Genomic DNA, 26,409 nt, shown 5'->3' on the forward strand with positions numbered 1-26,409 from the left:
CAGCAGAACTGCAGCTAATATTCAGGAAAAAAAGTACATTAAATGGTCACTGGCAAGCCTTATAGGCCTAATTCATTGCCTGTTTCTCTCATTTGCAGTCCTTATAACTCCATGGATGTGAATCGAATTACACAGGAATGATACTGAAACTATGGGATCATGGTTGCAGGCCATAATCAATCCATTTTTTCTCCTACAAAGCTAGCATAAGGCTGTCTGACTGTCTGAAATTAATGCTGATATTTTCTACAAGAAGGCAAAATCAGATTATGCAGAGAATTCAGAAGCAGATTTCAAGGTTTAAGCTCATCTCTAATAAATGTAGGATGCAGTCTAGGTGAAGCTGGCTTCGTGTTCCTCAGAGAGATGCCTAATGCTTGTCAGTGCCACACAGAGGGGTTTCCACAGCATGCACTCAGCGTGACCGTGTGATAGTGCAGGACCCTTCAAGGTTATTAGTCTGTTCTTTTTACAAGAAGCTTAGCTACCCCAAGAGGCACGGAGTGACTTCCTAATGCTGGGTCCCCACGTATGAAATACCCCACACGCCCTCAGACCTCACAAATCCGCAGGGGGGTTTTGCCAAGGAGCTGACTGGCGTCAGTTACAGTATTGAAAAACTTAGAATAGTTACTTACATGCTATCTGCATAACTGTAAAGCAACACCAAATTTGTTCCAGGACCTGATCTTTTTGGAGAAGGAGTTGTGTTTTACTTGCAATCATGTTATGTTTCTTTATTAGACTGAACCTTGACAAAATATACGTACGTATATGCATATACTCCTCCCAAAATGCAAATACCATTGGCCAGTTTCTGAGGAAGGAAGAGCATCCTCTGTTTGCCTATTCATTTGCTAAAATCCCCCAAACGCCACCTTTCTAGACTCTCCGAATCAATCTGGGACTGAAGCCAAAGTCACCTACTATATAAGACTGCCAGAGCACAGGTGAACTACTGCTCCTGACCAACTTTAGACCCAATATCCTTGTGCCAGACTCCACTCAAGATGGGGTTTGGCAGGGGGATATGCATACTGGAATTGGCTTTCCTCTTAATAGTTTGCTGTGTCCATCAGATAGGTAAGAAGTTCTCTCTTTTATTGGGAAAAGAAAGAATACTCTGTTTAGATCTAGTAATATACTTTAAACAACTATACTAATGTTATTGTATCACTTAACAGATTTTATTCCTGTTGCGTTTTGTATTAGGATTGATTATGAATGTTATGTTTTTAATGACATGTGAAACACTACATTTTCCAGTTGCTAGATAAGACCATTTGTCAATCTTTTCCGGTATCCTGTCATCTGCCAGGAACTGATACCAAATTCGTCAAAATTTCTTGCAACTTCTTTTGCAAAAGAGACTAGAAGGGAATAGTCACGTGGCAATGATTTTCAGTAACTAATTGTGCACTGATAATACCCTATGCAAAGTATTTATATAAATTACTGATATTGAGTGTAACCGGGACTGGGACATTTATCTGAAATGTGCACTCCGTCATTCTGTATGATGTTTTTTCTCCTGTCAATATTATATCCATCAGGACTGGTCTTTGCAGTTTTTATTAATATGCGTTACCCTTCAAATTGGAATTACTTGCCTGAGTACAAGCTTGCTAAATCAGTTCCATTCATGTACAGTAATTACTGCCCTCTCAGCTAACATTTTTAAATCTTCAGATTGCCTGTGTAAAGTCAGTTCCATTCATGTACAGTAATTACAGCCCTCTCAGATTTTTAAATCTTCAGATTGCCTGTGTAAATTTGTCTTGTATATAATTTTCAAAATATTGACAAGTGCAAATATAATTTTAAGCTACTTTATAGTCTGTGAAATAAACACCTAAATATTGGCACGTTGATTTAAGCACAAAATGCCACAGACACACAATGTCAGTAAAAGCATCTCCAGCTATTAACTGAAGAAGAAAGTTATTCCTGCTACACAATGTTAATCTGATAAATTGCTTCGAAAAATGAGTAGTGGTTAGACAGTGTTCAGCAGCCTCCCATTTATTCAAATCACACTCTGTGGAAAATATTTTCAGATGTCCTGAGCGACTAAAGAATATTGTCCCAATCCCATGCAATCTCCACAAACATTCTGTGCCTGACTTTAGGTTTTGGATCAAATAGTACCTTTTATAAATTGATTGTAACGATAATTGCATATGTGGATTGACAGCTGGATATAGACTTAGCAAGGTACCTCCAGAAATATTCTTAATAATTAGGTCAGTTCCCAAATTATCAAATATTTATCTTGACTATTCTTACAACTGAGACACACTTATTATTCTAGTAGTCAACAACATGGTGTTGTGCAATTGCTAAATAAACCAATGCAGCTAGAATTTCCTTGGGAATTATGTATTTGCTAAGTAAACAAAACCCCCTGCTGTTTCCTTGAGAAAAATTAACAGACCAAAATACATGTATATACTCTTTTGCTCTGTTAAAAAGTTTCTCATGCTAGAATAAACACACATTGTCTGAATCTATACCTGCTGAGATTCCTATAGATATGCTGAGTGAGAGCAAATTCCGGACTATTATTAAGACTTGCAGAGGCACCTGATCAGTATCAATTTTTCTCACCTGATTAGTATAAATTATAATTACATGAAAGCATTTACCTAATGATATTATCTGTGCTACTGAAAAACTACCAGGAAATGGAAAATGGTTGAACTCTGTCCTAAGTTACATCTTCGTACATCAGCAGTAGACACGCATAAAGTTAAATGAGAAAAGAATTAAACTCTTAGGTGAGAAAGAAACTGCAGACACTGCAGCAACTTCTAGATATGGTGAAGCTATATAAGAGCTTAGAGTGCCAATCTAGGAGCTCAGGGTCAGTCCTTTTCTAGGCATGAAAGTGTTCAGGTCAATATTTGTCATCTCTCAAAAGTCTCTGCCAATACCTCCTCTGGTATGGTATTGCTGGGCCATGCATGGAGAGGAATTAAAAACTTACGAAGTCATGATAGAGAGGAGAACTCATCTGGAAGACAGCTCTTGTGGTTGATCCAGTAGCCATTTAACAAGAGGTACAAAACTAATCCCTGAAGCAGGGCACAAGAACAGGTCAATTTTGATGCAGCTTAGTGTCCTAATCATGTGGTCACACAATCACAGCTTGTTTTTTCCTCCTTTGTGACTATCCTGCTGTTTTTGGCACCGTGTCTCAGTTTCAGGTGGGGTGGCCAAATAGATTTACAGTATGTTGCTTAAGGTTCTCTGTGGAGGTGTGAGTTTGAACCATCTCAGAGTGAGAAGAGGGGTAGAACAGGAAAACTGGCTCTTCTAGTTACTTCCCCAGGTTACTGCTCAGGCTGGGGACCCTTGTGCTATTGCATCCAGCTGTAAAGCAAATCTAGATCGCTGAATGAGACTTTAGATTTGCTCCAGAAGAAAAGACCCTATGCTTAGGCTCTAAAGAAAGTGGCACATAAATACCTGCAGCCATTACTGGATCAAGCCCCAAGTTTCTTGTTTCTTTTAACCAGTTATGTGCCTTTTCTTATTATTACCTAGCTACTACACAGCAATTTTAATAAATGACTCTCTTACATTTTGTGAAATCTTCCTAGTTTTTTTTCACATATTAGTGAGATTTAGTGCAGCCGTGAAATAAGAGCTGTGGTCCAGTCATTTGGATCCCTTGTAGTGATTTTTAAGGGAAACAAAGAAAGCAAATTGTCACAGTTCGACCTGGCTGGGAGCCAAACACCACACAACCGCCTGCTCACCCTCCCGCTTCCTGGGGCTGGGGAAGAGAACAAAAGGGGACAAGGGAAAAGAAGCTCGTGGGTTGAGATAAGAACAATTTAAGAACTAAACTACAACAAAACTGAAAATAATAATGATAATAGTAATATATACAAATATACAAACGAGTGACACACAGTGACACTGCTCACCACCTGATGATCAAGGCTCAGCCTGTTCCTGGCTAACGATCCTGGAGCAGGGAGAGTCCTGAAACCACAATCCTGGAAAAGAGATAAGAGGCCGAGTGTCCAAGAGAGCAAGAGCCAACCAAGAGAGCGAGAGATGATTGTGAGAGAGAGGAAGCAAACTTCTGGACAAAGCCTCATCTATATACTGGCCATGCTGTGCATGATATGGAATAGACCATCAGCCAATTTGGGTCTCAATCCTAAACCTAAGCTCGAATCCTAAACCAGTATATGGGGCTGTGCTCCCTCCCAGCTTCTCCTGCCCCTGCAGACACTGAAAAGTCCTTGACTGTCCTGGCAGCACCTATAAACATCAGTATGTGATCAGCCTTCTTCTCAGCACAAATCCAAAACAGACTCTTATAAGCTATTATGAAGAAAGTTAACTCCGTCCCAGCCGTAACCAGGACACAGATGTACAAGAAATGTTATTTGGATTTCAAATTCAGTGTGTTTGTAACAGAAAGTCTCTTTCTACAATTACATTTAACTTTTGGGGGGACCTGTTTTGTTTGTTTGCTTTTTTCTATATGATAAAGAACTCTCCCCTTTGCCTTACAGAGATGTATCTTGGTCCTTTGATCCTATCCAAATGCTTTGCTTTAAAAGTTCAGATAGAGGACACTGTGTTTAATATGCTTTTTACAATTTCTTGACAGGAGCCCAGACTGAAATCCCACAGGAAACAGGAACCAACTACATGCAGGTTCTTCAGCAGAACCAAAACTGTACGCTCATTTATACTGTGTATTTGTATTTATTTGCTACATCTGTACTAAATGATAAGAATGCCTAAAAAAACCTCCTTAGCATATGGGCAGTAAAGTCAAACAAAGATAAATGTGTATTAACAAGCCTCTCTCTGTATAAGAATAGCAATATCTTTATTAGATATCCATTACTAAACACACAGTATGGTTATATTTGAATAAGATGTAACTAAGAAAACAGATGTGTGTTTGTAGAGGCTGTATGCATATGTGCATGAACATGTATATACAAAATTTAAGTGGAATATATGTACAGGATGTTTGTTTCCTTATAAGCAAGGAATTGAGACCACTTTGGCAAGCTGTAAAGCCAGCAGCTGATGCTAGAAAATCAAGATGGCAACCCAGCTTCATTAATTTTTACCATCTAATTACCTGCGATCATCCTGTGCAATGGATTTGTGGTCATTTCTAGGGGTTTTCAGCCCCCTAACAGTAAAGTATTGAACAGCCAGCAAAGGGGATAATTAAAGTTATTATTCCCTCCTTAAAGGAGGTGTAATGAGAAGGCAGCTATACTCGTGTACCAGTGGTGGGCTAATTTAGTACAACTTCACCCTTTGTATTGTTCAGTGTGTCTGAGCACTGCAGACTTCTGAATTTCTGCCCCTGCTAACACAATATAGAGTTTCACAAAAGGGTCAAAATTAAAAGGCAGAAAATACAGATCACAGTTGAAAGCAATTTCTTATGATTTAACTATTCTGACTTTGAATTTCAGTATGCACTTTTAACTTGATCCATGTCCTGTGTAAAACAGGCTTAACATTGTTTCATTTAAACTGGCTTAGTAACTTTCTAGTCCTTTCTAAGTCAATTTTAGGTGCAAATTGTTATACTATTTTTTTGCTGGTTTCTTACTTTTTTCTAGCTTCTGCTACAGTTTTATCTAAGATGAACATCATCCAGACAATGCTGACAAATCCAATAATAAGACGTAAGTAAAGGAAATTAAATATTTTCATTAAGTTTTAAGTTTCAGGGGATGTAGACAGAGGAATCTAATACAAATAGGGTAAGGCACTGGTAAAGGAAGTCATGGAGTATTAAGAGGAGAAAGAGGGTGGTTAGGAAACATAATATTAAACTGTTAGCTGAAATGTGGACAACTAATGAAGCTCTAGCTGGACATAACTGCAAACATTTATAGGGGTGCATACGATGAGTAACATATGAGTGAAGAATGAATATACAATTTTATAATGGATAGATGGACAACAGAAAATAACAAATGAAGTCGGGCAGGTGAAAACTATTCAATGACAAAATTAAGCCTTGGACAAGTCAATTTTCACCATGTTAAGGCTGTGAATTTTAAGATTTTTTTACAGCTAGCTTTAATTCACAGCTTCCAATCCTGCTCACAATGGCCGTGTGTGCAGCACATGGGGGAACTTCCACTTCAAGACCTTTGATGGATACATATTCTCCTTCCCTGGGCTCTGCAATTATGTTTTTGCATCCCATTGCAATGCTCCCTATGAGGATTTCAACATCCAGATTAGGCGCAAAGTGGTGGAAAATGCTCCAAAAATCAACCGTATCACCATGAAACTTGAAGGTATAGCTGCTGAACTAACAAATGATGTTGTCATGATCAACGGCAACAGGTAAGTATTCATAACACTTGTTTGGTGACCACAGACCTTTTGTTCAAACTTGCCAAGTACTTTGGTCTGTATGAGGGGAAAAAATTATGTGTTGTTCAATAAATCTGACAATTTTACCAACATAAATAATGAATAAGTTGCTGTTCACAGAATCATGGAATGGTTTGGGTTGGAAGGGACCTTAAAGATCACCTAGTTCCAACCCTCCCTGCCATGGGCAAGGATAGCTTCCTCTAGACCAGGTTGCTCAAAGCAAATCCTTTCCTTAAGGATTACCTCAAAAGTAAAATTTACATGAAAAATCCTGAGAGTTTGGATCCTAATTCAGATCCGTAATTGATGATGTTGGACCATCTTCTTTTTTAATCGCTTTTTTTCCCACACAACTGTTATTTTAGAATCCCTACAGATGATACCACAAGCCTTTTTTTTTTATTCTCTTTTTCAAACATTTGGATCAGAAAATACTGAAGATTCTTTCTGCCTTTTCCTAGAGTTCAACTGCCATACAGCCAATCTGGAATTACAGTAGAGAAAAGCAGCATTTATGTGAAAGTTGCCAGCAAAATGGGTATTGTGTTAATGTGGAATAAAAATGACAATATCCTGGTAAGAACTGCTCCTAGACCTATCTACACCTTCTGAGACCTTAATCTTTGATTAAGCCAGTCCGTATCTGTTTAGGGGGTTACTACTGCCTTCCCATCTCATACTGCTGACCAATTCTGTCTTAACAGAGATAGGTTTGCATCCAGGTAGTCCTAAAGAAAATTACATGGATTTACTTCTAGCGGATAGCAGACATCTGCTTAAAATAGGGGGAAAAATCACTTTCATTATATCATCAAAATATTGTCATTGTTATAGGGACTACTTACCCCTTCAAATATAATTTTCTAGCAGAATTTCACTCTCTTAGGATTTCATTTCTGCTGTGGATTTAATTTTCTTTCCAAAGAATGAAAAGAAAGAAAGAGACTGAGAGCAATATAGATATCACAGTGACAATTTAAGTCGGCATCAATAGCATCAACAGCTTGAACTCTGCATTGTGAATCAAGTCCAAGCCAACTCTTCATGCTATCCCACAAGTTTGAATTAGATTGCTAAATAAAATGACACAGATGTGATGAAAAAAATACTTAGAGGCAGCAGGTGCTGGTGTTTTCAGTGGTTTTGAATATATTTTAGAACGTTTATCCTAACTTCTATCAAACAACTTACTGTCCATCATTTTAGCTGGAACTGAATGAGAAATATGCCAATCAGACCTGTGGACTTTGTGGGGACTTCAATGGTCTTCCAATTTACAATGAGTTCTATTCAAACAGTAAGTTTTTTAAACAGTAACAATTTGTTTCTGGGGCCTTCAACGTGCTTTTTTGGTATTCTTTTAACTCCAATATCATCAGCATTCCTCCTTCCTATGCTGTTAAGTGATTTACCCAGAAGACGTGATTCAATCTCTGATGAAAAATACGTAGTACAGAGATCAGATAATGTAATTTAATGCTCTAAATATAAATATAGTACTGGTGCTAACAACTAATTGCATATTTCTTGTATGCCATGGTTTTATTTACCTAATCAGCTAAGCCCATAACAATGAGATAGATTTTCACTAATAACATAAATATATAAATATATTCAATTAAGCAAAAGGCAATTTTATTGTCTATTCAGTACATTTATTGTTTCAGTTCTGTCTTTAAAAATGGTATATCCACACTTGCCTGCCGAATTATCTTCATAATTTTATCTATTCCCAGTTTGAGCTTTTTCCTAAACTTTCCTCACAGCAGTCTCCATTGTCCAAATCTCTGCTTAGGTCTTTTTCTCTCTTCCCTGTATGGGCTCAATAAAATCTGAAAACTGGGTTTTTTTCTGGTAAAAATCCATTTATTACATCTAGTTTTCATCTAGATGTAACAGACTGAGAATTGTTTTCTAATGTTTACTTTTTCCAGGGTGCTGTGCAAGGTAAATTGAGACAGTGATGTAGTGCTTCCTTTGGAAGGAATGATGGTCAAATTTAAAGACTTAAGGGAACTAGCTGCCTTGGCCAGTCTTGAGCAAAATTCTTGAGAGGAGAAAAAGATAACAGGTAGTTGCATTGAACAAAAAACCTCAACCATCATTATTAAACTTCTTGTGTGCAGATATTAAGATAACAGCCTTGCAGTTTGGGCATATGCAGAAAATGGATGGCCCAACAGAACACTGTGAAGACTCCACTTCTACCCTGCCGGATAATTGCACTGATAATATTGTAAGGATCTTTTGACTATTCTTTTATTTTTCTTTCAAATTTATCTGTACTTTTCTATACCTTCAGACAGGTCAACAGGAGAAGTCCTTGAGCAACAGCAATTTTAAGAGGGATATGAGACTCTGTCAAAGAATAATTATACATAGTAACAATACCAAAAAAATTGCTCCTTTCTATTTTCTGGAAGTTTTTTTTTTTTTTTTTTCTCCCCAGGATGACATATGCCAGAAAACATTGACCAGCTCTGCATTTGCAGAGTGTAATGACCTAGTTGACATTAGGGAGTATATTACAGCTTGCCAAGATGACTTATGCCACTCTGAAAACTCTAAAAACACCTCATGTATTTGTGACACCTTTGCTGAATACTCTCGGCAGTGTGCTCATGCTGGTGGGCATCCTCTGAACTGGAGAACCTCAACACTGTGCCGTAAGTATCACTGGAGATAACCTTACTTTATGCTCTGTAACTAACAAACAACAAGCTTTCAAATGATGCTGAGAATGCATGAGAAATTACAGGCCATTCAAGATTGTATTCTCCAGAGGGTTCTGATGTGCAAATTCCAGCATAAAGACTTCAGCCAAAGAGCTAGGGGTTTCAATGTAGATTGGATTAAACGCTATCAAACACTTAAATGGATACTCTGATTGAGAGACAAAGTGTTATTTAATTGACTGGGACAGTAAAGGAAGAAAGGAGAAAGAAGAAGAAAGAGTGAGGCATACTTGCTTGCTTGTATTCCTGTTTCTCTCCTTTTCTCATGGTGGCTACAGCATTTTTTATTCTGAATTATTAACTGACTGTATCTTCACAGGCATTTGGCTGATTAAACACTTATTTATCTCATCTTGCTTGGTAGTGAGGAGTTTGTACGTCTGTAATCTTCATAAAGATTTGCACTGAACTAAACACATGATAGATTATGGGGTGTAGCTGTTGATACTGTCAACACTATTTGCTCCAAAACAAACCTCCATAAGGTACTATTTGCCTTTCCAGTTATATTTTCAAAATGCAAATATACTAAAGATTTAGAAACTTAAGTTTTACATTTCACTAGTAATACAGGTGTTCATGAGAAAGGTGCCTTCAGTAGAAACACAGGCCTGGCTGACTTTGTGGGGTCATTACCTTGCTGTGCCCAGAAATCCAGTCATTGAGCCAGTTCAGCACCAGACAGTCAGGGAAAGAACATCTCATCTGTAAAATATGGATATAGGTGACTAAACTTGCAAATTTTGAGAGCTGATGATGGATCTGCAGTTTTGCATGGTTTTACACCTAACTGAAAAACCTAAATGAATATAAATATATTTCACATACAGTGAACTAGAAATACTTTTGACTGAAAAAAAAAAATCTCCTCCTTTAAAATTTCAGCTAAGAGTTGTCCTTACAACATGCAGTACCAGGAGTGCGGCTCCCCTTGTGCTGACACATGCACCGATCATCAACGATCTCAGTTTTGCGAAGAACACTGTATGGATGGTTGTTTCTGCCCGCCAGGCAAGTTCTTATGTACTCACATCTCTCATCTCAAAGAACAACAACAGCTTACCTCTAGGATTTGGGCAGGCTCCATTGGCTTTAAGCCTCCTGTATTTGCATTTTTCACAGCTGCAAGTGACAAGATTTTGTCATGGCTCAGCTGAGAAAAGTTATCTGAATTAATTGCCAATACATGTGCAACATTCAGAAAGCAGGAAAGCAGAACAGAAACAAGATCAAGACCAGTCCCTCAACAGGCCACCTGTGTTACAATAGGACCCTCTTTCAAAGCAGGTGGAATTAAAGAATACAAAGGTTGAATCCTTCACTGTGCAAATTCCATAGTCCTACTGTCCTCAGCATAGCTATGCCCATTCATGACAGCTGAAGATCTAAGACGATATTTAGAAAATGGTGAATTGGAAATGTCTCTTTAATTGATCAAGGTTTTGTCTTTTTTTTTTTTTTTTTTTTTTTTTTTATTAAGGGTTTTATTGGAAAGACTTCTAGGGACTGTATTTGATGACATCAACAATTCTGGCTGCATTCCCCATCAGCAGTGCTCCTGTGTTTACAATGGCAACATCTACGCTACAGGAGCTTCTTTTTCAGAGCAGTGTCATTCCTGGTAACCTTTGTTACTTTTCTAACTTACAATTTCCTCTCATATATTTAATGAGTTTAATGGTTTATTATATACATTTGCATAATTGGTAATTGATATATGTATTTAACTGACCGCTACAGTTCCAAGATATCCCAAAAGAACATTCTTTGTTTTATTTAGCCACAGCCTTAACTGGCTTTGCACTCTAACTCAAGGTGATCAAAGCAAGGATTTACAATGTTTAGATTTCTCACCGGTCAATTAAAATGCTTCTTCTTTGTTTATTTTGTTCATTCTGATTTCTCTAAGGGGAATGAAGTTGCAGTCATTTATGCATTTGCAAATATTTATTTTCTCTGGAGAAAGCAAGGGATGACACCGTACGACCTCGATCTCAAACTTATGTTAGGATGTAGTGTATCTGTGCACTACCACATCACTTTAGAAAACAGATATGCTCTTTATCAGGAGTTGATATGGGATTACATTTCTGTTAGTTTCTGATACATCCCTATAACAAAACAGAAGAGATTTTATCATTGTGCTTTATGTTAGCTGCAAAAACCAAGTAATTACTCACCCAATACTGGTTGCTGGAGGGTTCACCTGTTCAAAGACAGAAAACAATGCATACCAGAGTCATTCTTTTTATATATGATCACGTTTTGCAAAGTCTTAAACCTAGATTTACTGTGTGTCACGCTACAGCTTGAAGGGAGAAACAGTAGCAACATAGCTGAACATAACTTCACTGTAATTCCTTTTACTCTGGACCTGTTACTGACTTTAGCTAACTTTATTCTCTCTCTCCCAGTACCTGCAATGGAGGCCAGTGGAGTTGCCAAGACACGTCATGCCCAGGAACATGTTCAATAGAGGGAGGTTCGCACATTACTACATATGATAAAAAGTATTACGATCACCATGGAGACTGCACTTATGTCTTTTCTAAGGTGGGAATCAGATATTACTGGTCATAAAGCCTTATCCATTTACAGAAAGAAAAGTTGTTCTCAATCAACACTTTTGACATACAGATGTTAACGTGCCTCTCACTTTGAACATATGCCGACTAGAACATATGCTGACATTCAAATTACAATCATCAGTTAACTATTAGGATGTCATGCATCAGTATACGGTGTTTATGGAGAATTTCCAGTTCTGTGATGTAGAAATTGCTGAAGAGCACTGCCATTTTTAAGAACTTGCTTAGTCTACATTCTTCAGTGTGATGAATCCAGCTTTCTTACTGAGTTGCATAATTTTTGCCATGTTACTGTATTATACGCTATTGGGCCAAATGTTACAAGTCTGAAAAATTACACTAACAGTTCTGAAAAAAAAATTTGAATTTATAAGACTAATATTTTTATTTCATTTCTGGGAAGTTAAAGTACAGAAAATCAGTTCAAGTGATACATTCCATTTACGGGTTTAAAAAGAAGTCAAAAAGGAACAGAAAAATTTAAATTAATTATAATAAAAATACTTAATTATAGCAATGTGCAAGTGAAATGTCTTGATCTTTTAGGGGCTTTTTCTGTTTGTTATTTGCTTTCCTTTTTCCCTCCCTATCCACACAATGCAGTAAAAGAAAAAAAAAAAGTTTTATGTTACTGTTACCTTGAAAAATGCTTTATCAGAAATTTTTGTCTAGCATTGATACCAGCTACAGCAAGATGAGAGATACAGTAGAATTGAATCAAACATTAGAAGTGGGCATGAATTATGCATATATTCAATAAAATGCAAAACTAGAGTCCAATTCTCGCACTTTTCCTAATCACTGCAAAAGGCAAAACTGAATTTCAGGCCAAAAAAGACCTGGGATTTGGGAGAGTCTGGCTCTTCTCCAGAAATAGAAATATTTTTTCAGAGTTGAGAGACAATTTTACAGGGAAAGCTTCTGTAAACAGACCTTCATGAGATGATTGTTGGCATTTTTTTCAGGACTGTAAAGATGAAACCTTCACCATCCTGGCAGAACTACGCAAATGTGGCATGACAGACACTGAGACATGCTTAAAGTCAGTGACCCTCAACGTGAATAAAGGACAAACTGTAAGGATGCAAAATAAGCACGGGAAATTACTACTAAAAATATGGGCAGCAAAGAACTTAGACCTTATTCAGCCAAGGAACTACATTTCTCTCTCAAATGGTCAACATATGTGATCAGTACATGTTACTTTTAATAAACTGAAAAGAAATTGATTTTGTTATGAATATCAGATCATCCATCAATTTGGCTTTGTGGACGTTCATTAAGACAAACATTGGACTCACAAAGCAGAAATAAAGCTATTTTCTCTGCTGAGCTTTTAGGGTAGCAACTAGACGAACAACAGTAAGGGATGTAATTCATCACAAAGATGTGTTCAAAGGAACCAAGATGATGTAATTCCCTCAGGAACTGAGAAAGGCTCTTTAAAAGTAATTCTTTTACGGCAGGGAAAATCAGTACAGTGTACCAAGTGGAAAGAGGGGGGAGGTGAAATCAAAAAAAGATAACCTTTTTATTTAATATCTTTTTAATGCATATCACTGGAGTCGTCACCATTATTACTCTTTGGACTATAGTTATCCTTCACACAGTTGCCTCTTGTTCTTCTTCCTTATCAGATCATCGAGGTCAAATCTGACGGTCGTGTGACTGTGAACGCGGTCTATACCCAGCTGCCCATTTCAGCAGGTATTTTTTTCTTTAACAGTCCGTGAGCAATAAGTTCAGAACTTCACACCTGCTTATTTTCTTAAACTACGGAAGATAAAAGGACTGTGAGTTGTTCAGAATGCATGTTCACACTTCAGTTCTCTTTGGGATATTTCCTGAGTCAGACAAGTGTTTCTGAAGTAGAAGAGGGAAGTTTGGTGTCATAAAGAAATGGGAGCGAGTACAAGCATAGGCAAGATTTCAAACAGAAGCAAACAGCATTTACACTCTCCTGATCACCGTAAGGTTTACTTCCTTATCATTGCCCAAAATCGAACACACAAGACATCATCTACCTCTTCCCTTTTTTTTTTTTTTTACTTACCACCCCTGTGCTCACGCTTCCCCAGGGCGATGTTTGATTTTTGCTCTCTGTCTCAATAGCTAACAATGCTATGCATTCTCTCTGACCTCCAGATCTGCTTAATTTCCCTCTCCAGCAGAGTGAAGGCTCCAATGGATGCTGTACAAGCTTAGAAACAAAAACACAAGTACTCTTTTTAACGCTCACTGACATACAGTTTTTCCTTCTTATTCTCTTGGAAGGAGTAATCTCCAACTGCTTAATGTTGAAACAGCAAATAGAGAAAACAACTTGGTAGCTACAAGCAAATTCTGAACTGTAAATTCTGATTTCTATTTCTGATTAATTTTCATAAAGATGGGTTTTATTTCACCTCAACGATTGCAACAGAAATTCAAAAGTAATAGTATAATGATGCACTGTTTCCAGCATTCAACCTCATTCAGAAAGTGATCATTCTGTTTTTCGTCTGTAGCTAACGTCACTGTGTTCAGCCCTTCATCATTCTTCATCATCATGCAGACAAACTTTGGCATCCACCTGGAAATCCAAATCATACCCATCATGCAAGTGTTTGTGCAGCTGGATCCCATTTTCAAAGACCAGACCTGTGGTGAGTGAATGAACATCTTGCTTAATGTCTTTTGTCCAGTATGAGTGGTACAAGATTTTCACTGCTTTTCAACAGGTCTCTGTGGAAATTTCAATAACATCCAAACAGATGACTTCAAGGCCATAAGTGGAATAATTGAAGGAACAGCAACAGCATTTGCTAATACGTGGAGAACTCAGGCTTCGTGCCCTAATATCCAGCCCAGTTTTGAGAACCCTTGTGCACTCAGCATTGATAATGGTAGGTGCTTCTTAAAATCTTTTCTAGTTTTCTTTTTTACTCATCCCTAAGGAAAATACATCCATTGGAAAGAAAATATAAGAGAATAAAGACTTACATACTTGGTAAAAGCATACATCTGAAATCAGAAACAAATATTCAAAATGAAAGCACTAGGGATAAGTAACGAAGTAAAGGAAGAGTCATAGAAACATAACTGAAGGAAACTGTATGGTCACTGAAAACGGAGAGGATGTCTAAGCTGACATCTTGGTGTCAGAGGAGTGGGTTGCAGGAGAATGGAAATTTTTTATTCATCCCTTTCAGCAAGTGCACTTTGGTTTTAGGAACCTTAGCACATAAGCTGAGTGAAAAAAAGACAAAAGGAGAGATTCGATGTAATTTCAGAATGGGCTTCAGAGACCAGGGCAGTGTGTTTTTGGGACTAATGAACACAAAGAGTAATGTGCATTTGTATTGTTTGTTCTCTTCACAGAAATGTATGCTCAGCATTGGTGTGGACTACTAACTGACAGCAAAGGACCTTTTGCTGATTGTCACTATGCAGTGAACCCTTCTGTTCACCACACGGTACTCTGTTAGACTGTTTTTCCCTTTAGAAACAATAGAAATAGGATAATTACAACAAGCAACCAGAAAAGGACTGTTCCAGACATGTCTCCTCTCTTATGCGATGCCTGGATTTCCATTTCTGTACTGCAGCACTTCCCTTTTCCAATATTTCTTTCTGTTTGTGTTGTAACATTACTTTATTTCAGTTGTCAGTCTTGGCTTCAAGATCTTGACTTCTTTGCAAATGAAAAGGCTATTTACTCCTCATTGGATATACATATATAGTAGGAAGTGTATGTGAAGGCATGCCAAATGCTTATCAGTGAATTGTTGTCTCACTCATCAGCCTCATATCTCATTAATAACTACTTGGTACAGAAAGCCCATTAGCTAATTATCGTCATTCTGCTATCAACGTATTGCCAATCTTTCTTCTCACTATGAATCATCCAGGTATGGACACTGATGAAATGACCTGTCTGTGAACAGAGCTTTGTATGCTATCATGCAGCATATTAGTAAATATGGGTCAGAGGTACATGAAGCTGTTAAATGTATAACAGGCTTTAAGACAACTATTTCCCAATAATAACTGCAGATATCAACTGAATTTCTACTACCTTCTTTCTCCCCTGACAGGGAACTTAGACAAAGACTGCAAAGTGATAAAGCTATGTTAGTGTTCTCTATTAGTGAGCATATCTGAAGAAGGATTAGTGCTTAAGAGCAGAAAGATAATGTTATTTTTAAAAAAATAAAAATTTACCATACTACCAGTGCTGAGACTTTATTTTTCTCTGAATTCTTAGAACTGCTTGTTTGACACATGTAACTGTGAAAATAGTGAGGACTGTCTGTGTGCAGCCCTGTCTTCCTATGTGCGAGCTTGTGCTGCAAAAGGAATCCAGCTGCATGGATGGAGGACTGATGTCTGCTGTAAGTACTTTTAACTATCCCCTCTCCTAAGAACACACGTCAATAAAAACTGCTGATCAGATAATTATTTTATACTGATTTCTAGACAAACACAGTAAGTTGTTGAGGAAGGGATTTTGTTAAATGCAATCCTGGAAGTAATTCTCTGCTGTTCCCTTAGAATTAATCCATTGCTAGCAAAAGTGAGTATGAATAGACAGGAGACATAGCTTGCTTAGGAAAGAGACTGTTATGGAAGTGCCTCCACCTGTTTCTGTGCAACTTTGACTTTCACTACAGCTTTATATATCACAAGTTATTATAGAGAAAATGTGACATACTAGAACAACAGTACTAGTAATACTAACAAGAACACTTTCAAATGAAAGGTCTCTGAAGCTGCATGCCTGGGTTCCAATAATCCAGTAGGTCTGTTTTCACCATAACAAAAGACATTCATCTTGTCTCATATTTCAAAAGTTTTAGAAGTCTTGGCAATGGCAGCACCTAATGGAGGTTTATTTCTAACATTCCATTTGAAAAAAATATTTTCTTCTTTGCGTACATCACTTATTCCACATGTACAGTAGCTTTTCAAGTTTAACTCTGGAAGTATTCAGAAATACATTTACATGAAAAATACAACATAGGCAGAGGTGTACAGTACTGTTTACATGTTATTTTTATTGCCTATGGTTTCTTTTTTCCCCACCAGAAATTACCATCTGAAATTAACAAACCTATTCTTTTCTCCTCTCTCAAGCAAAATACACCACGATGTGTCCTGAATCCCTAAGCTACAGCTATACCATCTCTTCCTGTCAACCCACTTGTCGGTCCCTGAGTGAGCCTGATGTCACATGCAACATTAAGTTTGTTCCAGTTGATGGCTGCACCTGCGTAAATGGTACCTACATGGATGAGAGTGGCAAATGTGTGCCTCCTAGTGAATGCCCCTGCTACTACAGAGGATCTCCCATACCATTTGGAGAAGTTGTCCATGAAAATGGGATTGTATGGTAAGTGAATCATTTGCATAACACTCAGGAAATAGTATATGTATTTTCTCATTAAAATCTGCGACATTTAAACTGGTCTCACCCTGCCTTGCCTGAATTTCAATACAATACTCTCTCATTTTTTTCAACTTTTAAGAATGGTACACATTCTCCTAAGCTGGAAGGCAGGGATGGGGAACAGAGTGAAGCCCCCTAATCCAAGGGGGTGGGCTCTTCTCCCAGATAATACATGATAGGATGAGAGGAAGTTCATCCCCCTGTCAAGTTGTGACAAGGAAGGTTTAGGCTGGATATTAGGAAAAATTTCTTCACTGAAAGGGTTGTCAAGCACTAGAACAGGCTGCCCAGGGAAGTGGTTGACTTGCCATCCCTGGAGGTGTTGAAAAGCTGTGTAGATGTGACACTTAAGGACAGGGTTTAGTGGTGGATGTGACAGTGTTAGGTTTACAGTTGGACTTGACGATCTTAAGAGTCTTTTCCAACCTACATAATTCTATGATATTTCCAGATTGATAGAGCAATTGTATCTAAGTGTGTTTTCTGTTCTATTATTTTTCTAGCATAAAAGAAAGTAAGCAAGAAGCAGAGACATATACTCATTACAACCTATGTTTTTTCCTGTTAAGCTATAATGGATATCAAATGAAAGCAGCACTGGTAGTGGTATTGAGGGAAATTATTTCCTGAGACTGTAAAACCGTATTCTGGAATTCCTTCGAAAATTCTGAAGCTTGACAACAGAGAAGTAGCTCTCGGTCTCAATAAATAAAAATACATATTTTTTCCTCTCTAACAGCACTTGCACCCAGGGAAGACTGCATTGCATTGGAACAACCGATCCAACTTCAGGTAAAAAAAAAATCTTCAACTTATCTTTCTCTTTATGCTAGGTTTTGGACATAAATAGTTGAAAGAATTTATTTTTCTGAGTGGATTTTTAAATAATAGAAGTGTTTCTCAGTTATAGTGCAACAGTTATCATAAAAGGCCAGAGTAAACCTAGATTAATGATAAGATCTCTTTTTAGGAAAGTTTTTTTCTGAAAGACTGTGGGTTTTTTTCTGGGAATTCAGTGCTCTGAAGTGAATCTATTTAGCAGATTGAATAGGGACAGCAACCCCTACTAAATGAAATACACAATTTCCGAAGAATTTCTAGATGGTTTTAATGGCTGCAGCTGTGGGATAAACCCTGTGCCATTTCTTACTGCTCTCATTTCTTTCCTTCCTCTAGCCTGTGAATCTCCTAGGGTCTACTTTGACTGTTCAAACACCACTGCAGAAACAACTGGAGCAGAATGTCAAAAGAGTTGCCAGACTCTGGATATGCAGTGTGTAAGTGTATCGTGGCTGGATGAAATGGTGCTTCCAGGTTGTGTCTGTGCTCTTGGTGCTAATGTAATTGATCTCTCTGACCTACTCCAAATCTACAACTCAGATACTTTGTTCTGGTAGCAAAAGCCTAAAACCATGTTATTAAGCATTAACAATGGGACCCTTAGACCAAAATATAATAAAGTAACATCCAATTTAATTTGTAAGTTTAGTGTCTACCTTTCTTCAGCTATTGCAGTTAATAGTAATTAGTAGTCAAAATATCTAGGGCTCTGACACACAATTTACTTCTCTAGGAGAAAATTACTGGCTTTAAACTGAATAGAAGAATAAACCATTCTTTCTCATACCCTGATGCTATCGTGAACTTCTTGCACATTTAATTATATTACTCCACCTAGGTGCATGGTAACCACACGCCATTTCATGAATACGTACCATATGAGATAAACAGATTTCAATGTAACTCAACCAAACTAAAAAAAATGGCTTCAGAAAAAAACTGGAAAAAAAACCCCTACTTATTTTCTTTTTAAAGCTCCATTCAATCACAAATTACCCACTAAAAAGTGCAGGGCTTCTTCAGCTAACACAAAGCAAGACTTAAGATTAATGTGTTTAAAATTTCACAGACTCCAGCAGAGCCCTCAGGGCTGGTATACATAAAACATTTATCTTAAACAGATTTATATTCTATTAAATCAATGGCTAATAACTTACTTTTTGTTCTGTTGTCCTTCGCAGTCCTCTCACATTGAAGCTGGGCAGCAACAAGACAGTAGAAAGATATTTTATGAAGATTTAATCTTCCTTTTCCCAGTGTGGTTATTTCATTCTGAAATTATATCTTCCTCTTGACTTTTCCAGTATAGCACACAATGTATATCTGGCTGCGTGTGCCCAGCTGGGCTCGTGTTAGATGGGAATGGTGGTTGTATTCCTGAAGAGGAATGTCCGTGTATTCACAATGAAGCCACATATCAGCCCGGGGAAAAGATCACTGTTGACTGTAACACCTGGTAAATATGTCCTCGAAAGTAACATTCATGGTTTCATCACTTGCCTTTTCAAAGATCTTAAATAGTACAGCAGTGAGGAAAGATTTTCATTGCACATTTCATTGATTGACAGATCTTTTAGTTTTGGATTTAAAAGTATGAGCAGGTTTTCCTTCTAATGTAGGCAGATGGTCAAAGCACAGAACGGGATGAAATCTTTGGAACTACAGTGTTAATTAAGTCTTACCCTGTTTTGCAGTTAACAAATCCAGAGTAGCAGAACACAACTTTGCTATAATTCTTTACATAAAAAATGTAAAAACCTGTTTTAACTCCAGAATCTACATAACACTTACCAGGGATGAGCTGCCAAAAAAATACTGTGTTGTTGGGATATGTCTACCCAAAAAAGTGAGTTCTTTTGTTATTAAAATGTTTTATTCTCATTCCTAGTGTATGCAAGAATAGGAAGTGGGAATGCACCAAAGATCAATGTCTGGGCACTTGTGCTGTTTATGGAGATGGTCATTACAACACCTTTGATGACAAAAGGTTCAGCTTCAATGGAAACTGTGAATACACACTAGTCCAGGTACTGATAATTAGCAATAGTAAATGAGATGTAACCTTGATTGTATCTACAAAAAAATAATATATTTTTAAATGTTATTCTCTACCCAGGACCACTGTGGGAAGAGTGGCTCAGCCAATGGCACCTTCAGGGTTATCACTGAAAATATTCCCTGTGGCAACACTGGAACAACTTGCTCAAAATCTATCAAAGTTTTCCTAGAGGTAAGAAGGGTTTGCATGCAAACCAGTTTTGTTCTGAATCTGTTTAAGCCTTAGGAGAAGCCTAGATGGCTTCAAGGAAGCTGTAAAAACATTTTAAAAAGCAAATCAACTTGTAAATTAAGCTTAAATCAGATTCAAGTGAAAATATTTGGCAGAGTTTCCCAGCTTTCTATCTTTTCCATTTCTCATCATTTCTTATACCACTCTAGGGCAAACTACAGCTCTACACAAAAATTGTCTTTAGCAGAAATTTAGCCTAACATGTCAGAAGATTATTTTATTCTGTGCAAAGGAGTTCCTCCATGTCTACCAAAACATCCTTTTTTGACCTACACCATTTTAAATATGTTTTTACCACAGTTCCAGGAACCTGAAGTGTGAACTATGTAGTTTTGATTTCTTGCATTTGGATCATTTGTTTTCATTATGTAAACTATTCGTAGTACTCTTAAAAGCAGAAAAACATCTTTAAGAGCACAGCTGCAGCTATTGAGTTCATTTCTAACCACCTTTTCCTCCTGTTTCAGGGCTATGAGCTGATACTTGGTGAGGAGCATGTCAGTGTCATAAAGAGAGGACAAAATGATGAAGTGCCATATACAGTCCGCTATATGGGTATGTACTTGGTAATCGAGACCACAAGCGGACTGATCCTCATGTGGAACAGGAAAACCAGCATCTTCATCAAGCTCAGCCCTGATTTTAAGGTGCGAAACTAACAGTTAAATGGCAATTTACAGTTCAAATTTGGACTGTGTGTGAATTTCATTGAGACCCTGCCAAGAACCCAAACAGATGATGTCTCTAAAAAAAATCCCATGTGGTTTTCCATTCCTCTGGTGCCTCAGGAAGCCATGTCATCATGCTGCTGCTGTTCCGAGCTCTGAAGGCAGCTTTCAGTGCCTATTTGGCCTGACAGAACTTGAGTTGGCAAACTGCTTTTTTTGGACTTGACTTTAAAATTATCCACTGAGCTTTGGTAAAGGTTTTCATACCTTATTAAACTTACATAGCTACATGTGTAGAAATCAATTGAGTAGTCTTTATCTTGAAAGTAATCCATTGTTTTCAGTTCTCATTGACACACAAATCAAATTATCATACTTCAAGAATAAGAAAGTGAAAAATTACAAGTGAAAGCCTCTTGTAAAATGCTACCATGTATTTTTCAAGCATATATCTGCACAGGTGGTAAGGAAAATGTATTCCTGTTGTCATTTTCCTCCGCCTAGCTTATGATATATAAGTACTAAAAACTGTAATATATGAGGAATTTGCTATCTTATTGTATACTACAGTAACATTTCAATTGGGTACATAAATTAAGTGTAATTTAAAACTAGGTATACAAATGCATTTCAGTATCATAGGCTCTTTTGCTGACTCACCCACTGGCACTTTATAAAAATAGTAGTAATATGGGAAGCATGCACCTTAGATCCACAGAGAAAGCATAGCATAGCATCTACTGTAGACTATCACAGTTTTACAGATCCATAAATTTAGAATGACAGGTATTTCTGGATGCACAAAGAAAATGTCATTTCTTTTTATACTTGTGAGCAGTCGTAACAGTAAAAACTCAATAAGTAGACTATGTGGCTGAACTGGTAGCATTTATGACAGCTTTGTAAGGCTGTTTTTTATATATACATTTATTGTATAAAACAAGGCTTAAATTAAAAGCTTAGCTGGCTGAGTCCTCATTTACTTGTTAAAGACATAGTTCAAAGACAGAAGCTTGCAATGACAAAGATGGTTTTATTGTTCAGATCTAAAAGAAGAAAAGTCAACAGCAGTATCCTTCTAGCCTTAGTGGTCACATTCTGTTGCTGAGGAAACAAAGGATGAAGATATTCAGGAATGTTAGAATGGAATGGCAGAATGCTAAGAGCTGAATTTCAAGTATTCTTTCAGTCTCAAATGTTGTTTCAAGTTTTCTCACATCCATTATTATTTTATTTTCTTCCATTTGCAGGGCCAGATCTGTGGCCTCTGTGGAAATTATGATGGCAATGGCATCAATGACTTTACTACCAGGAGTCTGTCTGTGGTAGAGAATGTCCTAGAGTTTGGAAACAGCTGGAAAGTATCCCCTACATGTCCTGATGCTTACAACATAAAGGACCCATGTTCTACCAACCCTTATCGAAAGTCCTGGTCAGAGAAGCAGTGCAGCATCATCAACAGTGACGTCTTTGCTGCCTGTCACTCTCAGGTATTACCAGGGCAGAAGCTTACCGTGTGACGATGAGGTCTGCGTATTATTGAAGCTGCTAACCTCATACATTTTAACAAGCATGCCTCATTCATTAGCATGTTTCACTTTGAATTTTGTCAGGAAAAACTCAATCTGGATCCTGCTTAGTGGGACACATTTATAGTCCCTACCTATAACAAATAAAAGGACAATTAGTTCATAGGAAATATTGACCTATTATGAAAGAATAATAATTTCATAATTACTATGTATTTTCTTGTAGTGTGACTTAATAAAAATTCTCATATACCATGTACAGAACACAAACTCAATGAAATAAAAACATAGCCATGAAGTACCAGCCTTTATCTACACAAACAATGCAGAGTAATGCTTCCTATTACCTTAGCCCTTAGCAGAGACCTTCATTTTCAAGTGCAGTTGCCTAATATTAGTTGGGAACATGAATCTAATCTTCCACAAGGAGACAAGCCTGAGTGTCTAAAAATCTGTCAATACATGATTCGGATGTATCATCTGGCATCCCCTCTGGCGTTTAACAGTATATATGAACAAAAGAAAAAGAAATTACTGATGCAGGCCTTTCTTCTGAAATATTTCAGTTTTAAGAAAACTACTCTAGCAAAGCTAAGAAAGAATTTGGAAGACAGGATGTATAGTATTACATTTCTTTTTAATAACAGGTTGAACCAGCAAAATATTACCAAGCATGTGTGACAGATGCTTGCGCGTGTGACACTGGAGGAGACTGTGATTGCTTTTGTACAGCAGTAGCTGCCTATGCTCAAGCATGCAGTGAAGTTGGTGTCTGCATAGCCTGGAGAACCCCATCAATCTGTCGTGAGTTTTATGTCATAAACATGTCTTTTGGGAGTGCAGTCAAATGGACAGTGCCTTGCTGATGTCCTTGAACACACACCCTGGGTATCTTCTGTATGTACATTATCATCTCCCGGTGTAGACTTCTCTCACTAAGCTGTTTTGATGGTCACACAATTTCACCTATTTACTCATGCTTTTCAAGACTGTTCAAGCAGCATTGCAGGGATATGATGAACAGACATGAGTCAAACAAACCTCTTTTTTTTTTTTAATATGTCCAAATTTCTGTTTCTCCTTAGCACTGTTCTGCGATTACTACAATCAACAAGGGGAATGCAATTGGCACTATAAACCTTGTGGCGCTTCCTGTATGAAGACCTGTAGGAACCCAAGTGGAAAATGCCTCCATGACTTTCCAGGTTTAGAAGGTAAAAAGAGCTGCAAGCACCTTTGAGTGGATATATTTTGTTATCTTTTTAATTGTCTTTAATGGAATGTATTTCCCCCATCAGCTGCATTTGCAGCATTGAATTCCTTTCAACATTATTGCATCCACACGAATGGAGGCAGAGTATGGAAATTGGAGTTAAAAACATCTCTAGGACTTAGTCCTTGTGGGTGGGCTCTGCTGACCCTAGTACTCTGCATTACTTCCTAGAATCAATGGAAAAAAAAATAAAAGTAATAAAAATTATTAACAACAATACCTGCAAATATATTCTGCACAAATAAATCTTTTGCTGACTGTATCTCATTCTCACCTTTTCTATCTTCTACATGCCCTTTTCCTTCCTCCAGGCTGCTACCCTAACTGCCCACCAGACAAGCCATATTTTCATGAGGATCAGATGAAGTGCGTCAGTCTCTGTGACTGTTATGATACTGAAGATGGCAAGATATACAGACGGGATGAATGTCTTTTATGGTAAGACTTAACATATCAGCCTAATCATGTACAAGGAAAAACAATCAAAGCAGCAGTGGGAAACTGCATGTTCCTGTTACATGACAGGACCAGTTTATGCTGCCTCTGTAAAAATAATGCCTTGCTATCTCATGCCAGTTTTCTTACTACATTAGTAGTAAAAAGTTCTTACATAATTTTAAGTTCTGTTGAATTTGTTGCTGAGTATGTTGTAAATCCTCAGCATAAAGATACAACAAGAGCAGTAAGTCCTTTATGACCAGGTTTTCTATATTTCCCATTCCCATGGCAGGAAAAATATTGTTCCAGGAGTATAGATAGTTAATAGAGATCTACTTACAAGTATTTTATTAAATTCTTACACTGGTTGTAGTATTTAGATTCTTTCATTTTTTAGCCTGCTTTTTAGTACAAAAACATTGCAAGGACAAGGAAAGGGATAAGGAGGAAAGAAGGAAAGTCTTCCTTAAGACATCTACCTGTAGCTTGGCATAATATTTAGCTTCACTTCTATTTATAAGTTTGGGTTTAATACAAAGAAAGATTTTGGAAAACAATGGCAAAAAAGAAGCCAACATGAACTGAACACTCAAGGAATAAACACAAGTGTCCTGTCTTTTCATGCTAGTAGCTGTCAGAAATATGACTACTAAATTACCTCATAATAAAAAAAAAAAAAAAGTTTTTTAATGTCTTCTATTTCAGTGAATGCACATCAGAAGTTTTACAGTGCAAGTTTGATGATCAAGGTAAGACAGCTAAGAATTATCAAGAAAATGAAATACTGGACATTATCTTTTCATAGATGCCTGACAATAAACTTCTTCTGAATTACAGCATGCCACTGCATTTATGAAGGGAACAGCTATAACTATGGCGACCTTATCTACAACACCACAGATGGAACTGGATGGTGTTTCAGTGCAACATGTGATGTCAACGGAACAATAAACAGAAATATCTTTAAATGTGATATTGATACAACAACCACCCCGTTTACATTTTCTACAAGTCAGTCCACAACTACTACTTCAGGTACAAATGAATACTCTTTAAAATAACCGCAAAATTTCTCAAAGGGACTGAAACTTGCCTGAAAGGGGGGGGCTTTTAATCAGATAATGGTATATAACTTTACTTGAAACTGTTCACCTCTGCTGGAGCCACCAATTCATCTGGCAGCTTCAGTTGCTAAAGACAACCATACTCAAAGATGTAGAAATGAGTACAGTATTTCTTAGAAACTCAGTTTCCACTATTTCACCATATTTTTTCCAGGGGAAAAAAATAATAGAGCTTGTTAATCATTGCACCCTGGGGAATCTCCTCATTTCCTTGCAAACAAAACCCAGCAGTTCTACCAATTTCTGAAAATGCAAAAGATAATTACTGCTGGTTTTTTAATTATTGATCACATTAGCGCAAACTGAAGAAATCTAGTTTGACGGACTGCTCAAATTATTTAAAACCATTCTTTGGAGCCTTTCCTAATTGTATTTGATAACCAAAACAACAGTTCCGTTCTACTCCTGCAGTAGACTTCTTCACTATTCCTGCAGTTAATTCATCACAGTGACAATGTAATTCTGAGAAATTGCCACCAAATTATACAGTACTACAGTAAGAACTAAATATTCAACTTTAAGTCTTCTATTAAGTAACATTTATATGAGGAAAGTGGTATCTGTTCCACATGCCTATATTGCTGGAGAGAGTCCAGCGCAGAGCCACAAAGATGATGAAGGGAATGGAGCATCTCCCTGCTGAGGAAAGGCTGAGGGAGCTGGGTCTCTTTAGCCTGGAAAAGAGGAGACTGAGGGGTGACCTAATCAATGTTTATAAATACGTGAAGGGTGAGTGTCAGGAGGATGGAGCCAGGCTCTTCTCTGTGACATCTAGTGATAGGACAAGGGGCAATGGGTTCAAGCTGGAACATAGGAGGTTCCACTTGAATATGAGAAAAAACTTCTTCACGGTGAGGGTGACAGAGCACTGGAACAGGCTGCCCAGAGAGGGTGTGGAGTCTCCTTCTCTGGAGACATTCAAAGCCCGCCTGGATGCGTTCCTGTGGGATCTGATCTAGGTGTTCCTGCTCCGGCAGGGGGGTTGGAATGGATGATCTCTCGAGGTCCCTTCCAGTCTCTAACATTCTGTGATTCTGTGATTCATAATGCTAATAAAAAAGAAATCTTATTAAAATAAGTAAAAAATACTTATTAGATTATACATTTCATAT

The 26,409-nt window shown here is 37.5% G+C and overlaps 1 protein-coding gene across 1 annotated transcript in view; it reads left to right on the forward strand.

The window, feature by feature from the left end:
* The window catches only part of LOC104465538 (mucin-5AC-like), a gene marked incomplete at its 3' end in the record, with an annotated part of 62,819 nt that extends 37,611 nt beyond the window's left edge, over window positions 1-25,208 (forward strand). Inside the window, exons 17-45 of the mRNA XM_010078630.1 lie at window positions 4,631-4,699; window positions 5,613-5,678; window positions 6,090-6,351; window positions 6,846-6,960; window positions 7,591-7,681; window positions 8,511-8,620; window positions 8,834-9,050; window positions 10,005-10,130; window positions 10,623-10,740; window positions 11,534-11,672; window positions 12,673-12,783; window positions 13,345-13,414; window positions 14,215-14,352; window positions 14,428-14,592; window positions 15,068-15,162; window positions 15,954-16,080; window positions 16,823-17,078; window positions 17,875-17,927; window positions 18,312-18,412; window positions 19,280-19,431; window positions 19,864-20,002; window positions 20,092-20,205; window positions 20,733-20,912; window positions 22,184-22,423; window positions 23,110-23,266; window positions 23,548-23,676; window positions 24,047-24,173; window positions 24,879-24,922; window positions 25,011-25,208. Coding sequence (XP_010076932.1) covers window positions 4,631-4,699; window positions 5,613-5,678; window positions 6,090-6,351; window positions 6,846-6,960; window positions 7,591-7,681; window positions 8,511-8,620; window positions 8,834-9,050; window positions 10,005-10,130; window positions 10,623-10,740; window positions 11,534-11,672; window positions 12,673-12,783; window positions 13,345-13,414; window positions 14,215-14,352; window positions 14,428-14,592; window positions 15,068-15,162; window positions 15,954-16,080; window positions 16,823-17,078; window positions 17,875-17,927; window positions 18,312-18,412; window positions 19,280-19,431; window positions 19,864-20,002; window positions 20,092-20,205; window positions 20,733-20,912; window positions 22,184-22,423; window positions 23,110-23,266; window positions 23,548-23,676; window positions 24,047-24,173; window positions 24,879-24,922; window positions 25,011-25,208 — 3,909 coding nt within the window. The remainder of the gene's footprint in view (window positions 1-4,630; window positions 4,700-5,612; window positions 5,679-6,089; window positions 6,352-6,845; window positions 6,961-7,590; window positions 7,682-8,510; window positions 8,621-8,833; window positions 9,051-10,004; window positions 10,131-10,622; window positions 10,741-11,533; window positions 11,673-12,672; window positions 12,784-13,344; window positions 13,415-14,214; window positions 14,353-14,427; window positions 14,593-15,067; window positions 15,163-15,953; window positions 16,081-16,822; window positions 17,079-17,874; window positions 17,928-18,311; window positions 18,413-19,279; window positions 19,432-19,863; window positions 20,003-20,091; window positions 20,206-20,732; window positions 20,913-22,183; window positions 22,424-23,109; window positions 23,267-23,547; window positions 23,677-24,046; window positions 24,174-24,878; window positions 24,923-25,010) is intronic.
* Between the last annotated feature and the right edge of the window lie 1,201 nt (window positions 25,209-26,409).

Source organism: Pterocles gutturalis, unplaced genomic scaffold, assembly GCF_000699245.1.
Source record: "Pterocles gutturalis isolate BGI_N339 unplaced genomic scaffold, ASM69924v1 scaffold7773, whole genome shotgun sequence".
Taxonomy (NCBI): Eukaryota; Metazoa; Chordata; class Aves; order Pterocliformes; family Pteroclidae; genus Pterocles; species Pterocles gutturalis.